This window comes from Camponotus vicinus, unplaced genomic scaffold, assembly GCF_025532165.1.
Source record: "Camponotus vicinus isolate PSW18456_S1 unplaced genomic scaffold, iyCamVici1.0 SCAF_7, whole genome shotgun sequence".
Classification (NCBI taxonomy): domain Eukaryota; kingdom Metazoa; phylum Arthropoda; class Insecta; order Hymenoptera; family Formicidae; genus Camponotus; species Camponotus vicinus.
Genome location: NW_028141979.1, coordinates 13100139 through 13112183, shown reverse-complemented (window position 1 = coordinate 13112183; position 12045 = coordinate 13100139). Strand labels below are relative to the sequence as shown.

At 38.0% G+C, this 12045-nt stretch overlaps 1 protein-coding gene across 8 annotated transcripts in view; it reads right to left on the bottom strand.

Moving 5' to 3' along the window:
- Positions 1 to 12045, bottom strand: part of Dhc62b (Dynein heavy chain at 62B) — an 835389-nt gene that overhangs the window by 518298 nt on the left and 305046 nt on the right. For all 8 annotated transcript variants that reach the window (XM_083104284.1, XM_083104287.1, XM_083104288.1 and 5 more), the window contains one exon: positions 5191 to 5402. In XM_083104284.1, the coding sequence (XP_082960410.1) occupies positions 5191 to 5402 (212 nt within the window). The remainder of the gene's footprint in view (positions 1 to 5190; positions 5403 to 12045) is intronic.

Below are 12045 nucleotides of genomic sequence, written 5' to 3'. Positions count from 1 at the left end.
AATGAACTTTATTAAATATAAACTTTGGTTTTTGACAATACTAAGACTATATTTTAAACTTTGGTTGTTAATCACAACAAAACAAACTCTTTAAATATAACATAGGACATAGATTTTGGTTGTTAATCACAACAAAACAAACTCTAAACATGACATAGGACATAGATTTTGGTTGTTAATTACAACAAAACAAACTCTTTAAACATAACATAGGACATAGATAATATCTGCCTTTGGTTGTTAATCACAACAAAACAAACTCTATAAACTTTAAATATAACATAGAACATAGATAATATCTAATAAAAATAATAAACTCAGACTAAATACTTAGATTAAAATTTATAGCTGAAAAAAAATTTTAATAAAAATCATCCATATCTTCTTTTTGTTTAACAATCATATTGAGCATTCGTCTGCTGGCAACAAGTTTTGATGCTTTTTCGATTCCTAGACGATTTCTTAATTTAGTTTGTACTAATCCAAAATTAGAAAATATTCTCTCTATAGAGACTGACGAAGCAACACATCTTTGCAGATGTAAGGCAAATTTACAAAATTTTACATTTACAGTATTGGTTTTTAAAAGAGCCTCCCACCATTGTATGGAACTTAGTTGTTCTTTCATTTGTTCTTGAAAAAAACTTTTCGGAAACGAAGATGTTTTGAGACGAAATTTTATAAGTAATGGTAAAAAATCGGACGAAACTTCTTCAGAAAGCCACGTACGTCCTGCTTCCTCATCCTCAAGTTGAGAATCCAGTTGCAGATTCAAATTTTTTGGATTTAATAAATACCCGATGATATGAGGTGGGGTAATACAATCGTCAAATCTTTTTTTAACTAAATCATCATATGGAAGCAGAACGTCCATTGTAGATAATTTTTCTAACTTTAAAAATTCAGTTACAGTATCTGAAAGAGTAGCATTTTCTGACTGTAATTTATTTAAGGTGCTCGAATTGGTTTTAATTGAGTTATAAGTCTCTTTACCTCTTTCATAAGACCGATGTTTTGAATAATATCAACTATATTTTTTGCAATTCTCTCGTCGTGGTCTTCAGCAATTTTTAGATAAAAATCACGGTTAATAACAAAAACCTCTAAACATTCTAGAACACTGTTCCAGCGGGTCTCCCCTGGTAATTGTGAAATACGAGAATTTTGAAATTCGGCTAAGAGACCTTTAGCATCATGGTGATTTCTAAAATATTTGCTTCATTCTACAACTTGTTTAATTATGCTGTTAACATTAGGAAGTTTACAAATATCACCACATAATAAATTTAAATAATGTGCCGAACAGCCGTTAATAATGAAATAAAAGTCAGATTCAGTGTTAAGATTCTTTTGGAGGTCACTGCGCATTTTTTTCATTTTAGCTTCATTATCAGACACGAAACTTTTTACAGTACATCCAAACCTATTTTCGGCTTCCATAATGTCTTTGACAGCCAAGTCCAGACAACATTTACTCGATTTTTGGTTAGAACCAGTTTCATACGATGACAAAAAGAAGGATTTTTCACCATCGGAGACACAACTTGCTATCACTGGTTCATTATAGATAGCAGACCAACCGTCTTGTATTAGTGTAACCGATTTTCCATTTAATTGATTTTTTGCGTCTTCCTGGGTTGTATTATAAACTTTATTTAATAATTTGTTAGCTAGATTTCTTCTATTAGGTGGAGTGTATCCCGGTCTTAAATCATTTATCATTTTTTTTAAATAAAAATTTTCAGAATGTCGGAAAGGTGTACCAAAAGAATAAAAGTAAGATGCTAAGGATAAATCGAGTTTTTCTTTCTCAGCTTCGGTTGTATTAACTAAGATTTGATTCAATTTTTGTTGTTTCCATTGTTGAATTTGAACATCAGGATTCTTACGCTTTCGGCTAATACTGATTGCTGGATTATTGGAATCTTCATTTTCTAAACCCGATGACTCTGAATCAGCTATATTTTCTTTTGCCTCTTGTTTTTAGTACATTTTTCAAAGTGCTTCCTTAATCGGCAAGCTCAATTACTGATTTCATTTTTGCACCTGGCACTTCAAAATTTTTTTTGTTCCTTTAATTACTTCAATGAAATGTTTTCTGATTGAATCTTCTTCTCTACCACTACCACCGCTGGCGCCACTATTCTTAGTTCTTAATTTCTATTTAAAAACAAAAATATTAAAAAGTTTCTTTAAATAAAATAATTTGTTAAAGATTTCGAAGAATGTACTTACTTCTAAAGCAACAGAAGGAATAGAAGTAGATGATAAATTGCCTGGCTCATTTTCCATTTTAAAATATTTTTAAAGCACAAAATAATAAAGCAAAATAATACTTTTCACCGAGATAAACAGAAATGAAGAAACCTAAAACACAGCACATGTGTCGTGTTGTAGGAATAATGGGGAATTCCCGGAATAGGGACCACATGCGTGAACTATTGATGTCACTCGAAAACGCTCATGGCTCGTGACGATGCTTGTAGCAGAAAAGAGAACTATTGGTGTGTAAAAATATAAATGCAAGTAATAGTAATGAGTTATTTGTATTAAAATGGATAAAAATCATTAAATACGAATTTTAATCTATAAATTTCATATTTTGTATATCGTTGACAACGTTATATATGTATATTTAAATTAATGCCAGTATATTATTTAATTATTAATTGATGATATCAATATTCGTTTCTATTCTGTATATTGTCTACAGTAGTACCAAAACCAAAATAGTACTAAATATGATAAAATCAGTCTCGGTTTTGTCAACACTGGTGTCGATTGACATTTCTCATTTTATCGATCTCTACGTTATTTCGTCCATTTCGTCCATTTTGTCCATTTTCTTCCAGTGGCCCGGACAAGATGAAAAAAAGTGGACAAAATGCCAACCCTGGTCTCACTGTAACATAATGGTGGCGCGCGGCGAAACGGTGATTGGGGAGGGGAGGAGCGATGAGTGTATAGGCGCGCGGCGAAGGCTCTTCTCCTCCCCAATCACCGCTTCGCCGCGCGCCGCCATTATGTTACAGTGAGACCGCCTTCACCGCCACGTATTTCTAGCCACGCGCATTGGCCGATCTTCTTTAATTAATTTTTCGTTAATTATTGGAAATATCGCAAAATAGGACCTTCCTTCTTAATTTGAGCCAATCTACCTTCACACTTCGGGACTGCGAAAAATTTCCTGATACTCTGTATACGTTAGTATTTGCGTCCTTTATTCATTATCGTTATTTCTAACAAGGGGCATTTGGCAACGCAAAAATTCCAAAAAATCTGAAACTTTTATAATTATAAAGTGATAAGTCTTAATAACGAAACAATTTTTTGTTAGTGTTAAAATCAATTTTATGAAAATAACTTCTTAAAAAAAATCGACTTTTACATTCCGAAGCAAATATCATCGAAACAAAAAGAAATATGAAAAAATTGTTTAAACAAAAATTTTATAGTTTCAAATATACTTTACAATGGCGTACGTAGTATTTTTGGCGGAGAATATCGACAAAATATTTAAAAATTCTACGACCAATAAATATAATTAATAAATAATAAATATCATTAATAAACAAAACTCATTCTATATCTAACCTTGATTTTTGTTGAAAATGAACTTCGCTTCGCCTTGTAAAATACATACGTGGATACAATGGCTTCCATCCCGCCCTCCTCCAGAGGGACAGTCGGAAGATTTAATCTAATCCAAACCTAATTTGATTTATAACTAGAATTTGGCTCGTTTTGAAAAGTACCTGCCTGAACAATATCTTTCTTCAAATATTTTCAAAATCGTAAAAAATATCAACAACAGAAGTCAATCATTATTTCAGCTGATTTCAATATAAAAAAAACAATGTCAAACGAAAATATATAGTCTATATATAGTGTCATGAAATTATATATTCATTAATTAGCGTTAATATTGTTTAATAATATCTATTGATTGTAGAATTTTTAACTATTATTCCCATATTCTCTAAAAATACTATTGGAATTTACTTTTACATTATAGCGCCAAAGATATAGGAATCTTTGGCATTAAAATGTAAAAGTAAATTCCCATATTTGCATAACAAGAATGTATGAAATTAGAGTAAATAAAATTATCAAATTTTGTTTCTGATTCGTATATTTTAATTTATTTATTTCGGCTGCACGATCAGAGATTTTTATGGGATATATATAAAATAATATTGTGTATATTATAATACATTATAATATATGTATGTGTATCAATACAAATATAGTAATATACAAAGTGTCTGATAATAATAACCGATGATAATAATATCATCTTTCGCGTACAGGTAGAGCGGGTTAAATGAATGAAAATGTCCTCTATTATTTTGCGATTTTCAATTTTCAATTATTATTAATCAGAAATTAATTTAAAAATATTGACCAATTCTCACGTAAATATTAATACGCGGTGAGAAGGGACTCGTTATTATATGGTAACTAATTGTAAGATATGAGGATTGAGAATACTATATACAACTCAATGTAGTTGTCATTTGTAAAGCGCACCTGCCAATGCTTCGTCGTGCACCTAGTAATCAAATGAGTAGGCTATCCTTTTTTGCCGTGCACTACTATACTTGTGAACTGGTTTTCTAATTAATTTTTTTTAATTTTTTAAATTAATTTCTCATTAATTATTGCGAAAATCGCAAAATCGTACATGAATTTTCTACTCAATTTAACCCGTCCTACATGCACATAAAAGATGATACGGTTATATATTAGTAGATATTTTATATAAATATTGTTACGTCCTCCGGGGCGGCCTTTGCGTTACCTCGCAATAGACGCTCTCACGTCCTCTCACTCACTCGCGCCCGGAATAAATCAAACGTCTTAGGATGCGAAGGGAATTTATTAAAAGAAAGAGATATGACAATAAGACAAGATATAATAGCCCGAGATTCATTAATACAAGCAGCCGTCGGAGTATACGTTTTCTCGGCACAACAGCTCGGTCGCAAATTGAATATGGTGCCGGAAAACAACCGCACGCCGGTTGAAAATAAACATTTCTCTTAGCGATGATGTTCGGGAGATGAAAGGAATGAAGGCGCTCAGGGAATGATAAACCAGGGACGTAACAATATATATGTATACGAGAAAAAATACATTAAGTAATAATAAAAATATATATTGCTAAAAAGAAAAATTGATCAAAAATACCCTAGTCTATTTATTCCTTCAAAACACTTTTTCAAATGCGGTTGAACACGGTGCGGTTCCTTAGTTTCTGAAAGAATCTCGAACATGTCGTCATTACTAAGAAAAAAGAATCTCGGGAAAAACAATCTTTTCTTCTCGAGATAGTTCAGCATACCCATGTTAATCTTTTCTATCAACATATTTGCCTCTTGCATATGTTCCAACAGTCTTATCTATAAAAAATAAAAGTTTTTACATAAGAAAGAATGAAAAAGAAAGCGACTCAAGAATAACAAATACATGTCATTTTATATCAAAATAATGTCATTGGATATCAAAATGATGTTGCTACCTAGATAAGAACTTCATACATTTATTTATTATATCACAATAATGATTGAATTAGTATTTTAAATGCGAAAAATTTCTGGGAATATTTCTGGAAAGTTACGGAAAATTTTTGAACTTCTTAATACAAAATTGGAAAAATTGAAAATTTTTATAGCTGATTTCCTAAAAGAAAAAAAATGTTGTAAATGGAAAATGTGAAAATAATAACTGAATTAATATCATCATATTTAATAATGTTAATTAAAAAGTCTAATAAATTTAAAAGATGAATATGAATCAAATCTTCGACTGAGATGTTAAAATTAATATATATAAAAAATTGCGAAGCAACAATTTTGAAGGAGATAGGATTAAAGTTACAAAATTGCAAGTGTTAATTTATGATATGAAAATAGAAGAATAACGATAAAGAAAATAAAATATAGAATCAAGCGACGTGGTAGCGTCGCGATGCCAAGTACATAAAAAACAGGATCCGAGCATTGAGAGTCACTGTTCTCAGTAGGTATACAAGGCGGGTTCTAATCCAGGGATCTCAGGGGGGTGAGGGGCGAGGGGAACCGGGGGAGGGGTAATGACGTCACGCGGGGGGGGGTAATGACGTCACGCGGGGGTAATGACGTCACGCGGGGGAGAGGGGTAATGACGTCATGCGGGGGGAGGGGTAATGACGTCACGCGGGGGAGGGGTAATGATGTCACGCGGGGGAGGGGTAATGACGTCACGCGGGGGACCTCCCCGTTACCCCCCTCACCCCCTTACCCTATATGAGTAACAGCTTTCGTGGTACCCCACCCCCTCATCCCAAATCGCAAGTAATATTATATTACATGCCCGGTTATCGCAATGATAAGTAATTTTATCGCAATGATAAGTAATATTATATTACATGCCCGGTTATCGCAATGATAAGTAATTTTATCGCAATGATAAGTAATATTATATTACCCAGTTATCGCAAGTATAAGTAATATTATATTACATGCCCGGTTATCGCAATGATAAGTAATATTGTATTACATACCCTAACGCGTCGGGACATGTTTTCGCAAACAAATGGCGACCCCCAGAATCATCTTCCACGATTTTTTCTCGGAAGGAATGCAACGCGTATCAGCGCCGATGTTTGGTTGTTTTGCGCCTTTGTTTCAAAGATAAGAAAGGATTAGATGAAATATATATAAGGAGAATTGGATGTTTTATCGCAAGTATAAGTAATATTATATTACATGCCCGGTTATCGCAATGATAAGTAATTTTATCGCAATGATAAGTAATATTATATTACATACCCTAACGCGTCGGGACATGTTTTCGCGAACAAAATAGCTCTCTCGCGGTATCCCTCACCCTTATAAACAATATAAACAGCGGTATTTCTTTGAAGAGGGTTGGGCGGGTGGGAATACGTGCGAAGAAATTACATGATTTAGACTTATCTAATCTCTTTATTCTTCTTTTTATACATATTTTTTCTTACACACTATGTGGATTAAAAGCTAAAGCTGCCAGCTCGCAATCGACGAGTTGATGCTTATTGAAAGCGTCACTCGCGCGTATTACATTCGATATTTCTTTCGGATCCGTTACAGTGGACGCGATATTGGAGAATAGCGTAAACTTGACATCGACTGTCTCGGTCACTCTAACCAATCGAGCAAAAGTTACATCTATGCAACCGTCGAGATCGAACATAGGGTGTAACGTCGATTCGATCATCATCATGCGTTCGTCTGAAGATTCGAGACTTATGAGTTAATCGTCGTTAATCGTTCGAACTCGCACTGTTAGCGGTCCAACACTTATAAAATTGTAGATGTCTTGAGAGCCGTTCCGAAGGAGATTTAGAATGTTATGACGTTGCTCGTAGAGTCCCTTCCACGTTTCGAGAGATAATATTAGTTCCTTTCCCCGATGATCTCCTATGGCAATCACCACGTAACTCGGCGGACCCACGTTGATACCAATTTCGAGGAATTTGAATTCCGTAGCTGTCAATGCGTATCGTCTACCTAGTATACGAATCGCGCGACGCTCCAACGAAATGCTACGGGAAAAATTAAAATTAAATAATAGTAATAATAATAAAATTTGTAAAAACAGAAAAAATAGAAAGAAGTTAAACGAAACTTACTCGTCACATTTCTTCTCAAACAATGGAGTTTTATCACGACTCGGCACGTAATTATTCACGTGTCTTCCGATGTCGCCGCCGCCGCTGCTGCTGCTGCTTCTTTCAACGTAGTACATTTCTCTGGGGGGTTATGAAAAGTGAACCACCAAGTGAACGGTTAACGCGACACTGATCGTACAGGAATTAACCGAGTATACGTGACGCTCATCTTCCAAAAGTATAATGTGGTGGGGGATCAATGCTTCTAACGCTCTGAAATTTAGGAGAAGGGGGAGACGGTGCTCGGACAAAAGAATTCTTAGAAACGCAAGGAAAGGATTAGGGTGGGGAAATAAGAGATAACACATATTAATGTTTACATATTTTATTTTTCTTGCAATTCTTTCTGGCGTTGCGACCACCAGTTAAATATTTTGAATACATTTTGTAATGCGCAATTCTTAACATGTTTTCTACATCGCATACTATTGGTAATATCTAATTTATTTAGAGAATCAATATCTTCGTAATCTGCATCCAAGGTTTCAATGATATAGTCGTTTCCCGCATCGTCTAGTATATCGGTCAGCCATTCTCGCTTTTCAAGTCCTTTAACGTACACGACAGACGATTCTTCTTCGTGTATCGTACCAACGACAGCTGTTGTAATTACACGCTGAGCCAAGCCATACGGAACGTTTCCGTCTTCCCATTGTAATCCGTGATGATTTCTAATCAGCCATGAGACTTGACATCGCTCAGATTTTGTAAGCACTCTCCACGGTACGGGACTTGCGAAAAAGTAATGCGAGAGAACATATCCCTTTCTCAGGATTGCCGCTTCCTTCACGACAAAATTTCTCCCGACAATAAATCCTTGCAGATCCACAAACGTTGGTACGGACATGACGAGATCTCTCTCGTCGCGAGGAATGACGACACTCTAAAACCAACGCATCGCAACACTTTGATTTATATATCCTGCTCCTCTTCCCCTCTCTCTTGTGTCGCGAACACTTAGGTGATTTTGCGTACAACGTTGGTCAACGGATTGTACTGGATCACGCGATCGTGTATGATGAGATAGTACGCAGTGGTATTCGTCGGCACGTTCTCCTTACACTCGAATTCCAATCTCACATCCACGGTTGCGCTCTTGACCGATTCGTTTTGTCGAGAACAATCGATAATCACGAACGGACGTTACATAAAAACATCGAGACGGTGAGACTCGGCTCGAGATACTCGTATCCGTAATAATTCTTGCAGAAGCGCGTGTACGTGTCGTACAGAATGGACCATCTGTTTTTATCGAAATCCAGGTTCATATCGTCGTACGGATAACATTCCGAGTTCAGATAGAGTTTCACGTTGATCAATTTGCAGTCGTCGAATCGACTCGTATCCTCAGACATAACATTCTTCCGATCTGTTTGCAGAGCGAAGACAACGTAGCGTGGTTTCTTCAGCTGAGTCGCGGTCTTAATGGCCCACGAATGTTTGGTTGTACGCTGCAATAGCGGATACTCGTATAGATCCCACGAGCGAAAACCCATGAGATATCGTCCGCTTTCCAGAGCACGCAGCATCGACAGTTTTTCGATCTCGCTCAACAGCATGTGTGGCATTCGCCATTGTATCTTGAATATGTTGATCGCAGGCTCCAGCGTCGAATCTCCAAGCAGACAATTGTTGTCGTTGCGCGATCGTATTAAGATCAATTCGTGACGATCGTTAATCACCACGCGTTTGTAATCCTCGCAAAATCCCAATAACATGTAGAGCGGTACGCAAAAATTGAAGTGTCCATTTGCATTGGTCGACGCATCCCAGCCGGCGTTCCTCATAATCACGCTTCTATCGGATGATATCGTTACATAGTTTTTAAGCGTAGTAGTTATTCCTACGTTTCTATTGCGATCAATTTCAACGCCATCGAGTTCGTATCGAATCTCATCGAACATGAATGCGACGCAATTATTTCCCAATGCCACGTCAACTCCTCCGACAGTTGGTGGTCTGTTTTTCGTTAGTTCTCCCTCGATGTATAGGAAACTCTCATACGGCAACGTATACAGATCCTGTTGTTGTATGGGTATTCTTATCTCGTCACTGTATCCGAACGTTGTATTGGCGAACGGGTTGTACGTGTGAGTCTCGATCTTAACGATACGATCGTCGAAGATTGGCGCGTCACCGATGTTGAGGATGTCGGTCATCGTTCAGCTGTTTCGCACCGCGAATCCCAAAGATTGTAATAACGCAACGTTCGATGCGCTGAGTTTTTTTTCTTGGATGATTGGATATTGGCGAACGTCGACGTTGTTGTTGTTGTTGTTGTTGCTGGCCTCGTAAAGATTGCGTTATCTCTCACGTTTTTCGATCCGTTCAACACGAGCATCTCATACGTCGCATACGTATGTTATCGCCGTAGCCGTCGTACGTGTAATCTTACGGTGATCTCTTCTCCTCGAAAATCGAGCAATCGTCCGTTCTGATCGACAACGCGTAACGTTAAATCCGTAATGCTCCGCGCGATGATCGGCAGGTAAATGATCTGCGCCGGCGTTTCCGATATCTTATATCCCAGTGGTACCCTCGGTGAAAATTCATGTATCGTATGAACGAGTTTGCCGTTGTTGTACGCGCCCGCGGTCACGTTACACTCTACGCGGATAATATTCACGTTGATAATGTTAATCGGCATGTTCGATTTGTACCATTTTCGCGGCTCGAGAATACGATTCGAGAATCCTAGCAACGATCCAATGTTGTCGGGCTTGCTAAAGTTTATTCTGTATGCGCATTTGATCTCGCTCCTCATCGTATTGTAATTAGCGCGGAGCACTATCGGATATTCTCCATCTTCATAGTCACCGTCGTCAATGTGTTTCTTATCGCGATGTTTCCGTGAAATTGCATGTTTTAAAAATGCATGTATATCTCGCAACTCGTAGGATCCCTCGGGAATCGTAATTTCCGCGTCGTCTTTGCCAAAGTAAAATTTATTATTCGAGGAATTCACATTCGATATCGTGTGATAAGTCTCAAAATCCGTTAGACCGAGCTCGTATGCATCGTCGCCCAAATCTACGGCGGGAAAGAAGTTTGCCGCGAGAACGCTACTCTTCCCAGTCAACGTGAATGTCATAGACATGTCGGTAAAACTGTTTAACGAATACTGAATTAAATAGCGCAATATCAGTCTTTAAATTCACACGCATCGACCGTTCGAAGAAACTGCAAGCACAATTGTCCGCAGATGCTCTGATCGTAAGTTTGAACAGATGTGTGATTGTACTGTATCTTCGTTACGTTTCGTCCGAAATATCGCACCGATTCATTCGGTGGTCGAAGATTGCCGAAACTGTCGAAATATACGACACGATCTCCCCTCTTTGCGTACGCTACCCAATGAGTACCCGGTCCTTCGACGCTATCCAAATTTACGATACCGCTCTCGTTTCGATATATACCACCGATCGGTAAAGAGTCGCGCATGAAAACACCTCTAAAATATGGAATGCGCACACGTCTTGCCAGTTGTAGCAATTGTACGTTGGTAGTTGCGCCCTGCGGCATTTTTAGCGTCTCTTTGACGTTTTTATTTTTCTCGTTGACACTCCTCGTCCGTATTTGTAAGGAGCGAGATATAATCCGCGACCTTCCATGGCGCGATTGTGACGTAGCATCTCTTGCAAGTGACGTTGCGCGGCTTTTCCGTTGTTCACCGCCTTCGCTACACCCGCCGCTCCACCGATCAGGGATCCGAGCGCACCCAACATTGGTAGAATCGGCAACACGCCGCCGCGTTTCGCTACCGGAAGTATTCGTTTCTTCGCCGTATTTTTCTTCGTCTTCGTCTTCATCTTCGTCTTTGTCCTCTTCATACCCATACCGAGCTTCGTCTTGGCTTTCATCGCTGCCCAGACAGCTGTGGCGGCGGCTCTCTCACCGAGAGTCGAATCTCCCGCACCGATGCGATTTCGCGCTTTCTCGGCGAGTATCCTATCCGCCGCGTGTCTCTCGGTGAGATCGTTGCTCCGAGAGTATGCTATATCGTGTTCACGACACGCCGCGTCCAATGGATTGATACCACGATCGCCTCTGGCTAATCGCTTCTGCAACCGCGTGCCTGGACCGCAAAACTGATAGCCGGGAATATGAAATTCGATCGGAAGCGCGTTTATCGCACGATTTAAGAGACCGCTGCCTCTCACAATTCTCGCTGACATACGTTGCAATCTTTTATTAACGGTGGCGGACCGTCGATGTGCGTTCGCTGCCACGGCTGATTGTAATGTCGCATGCACGAACGATATTGTTGAACCTCCGAATCAGCCTTTATATATTCTGGAAGCTTGTCCCACAATCGTTCCACGTAATCACCAAAATTTTGCAGTAAAACAATC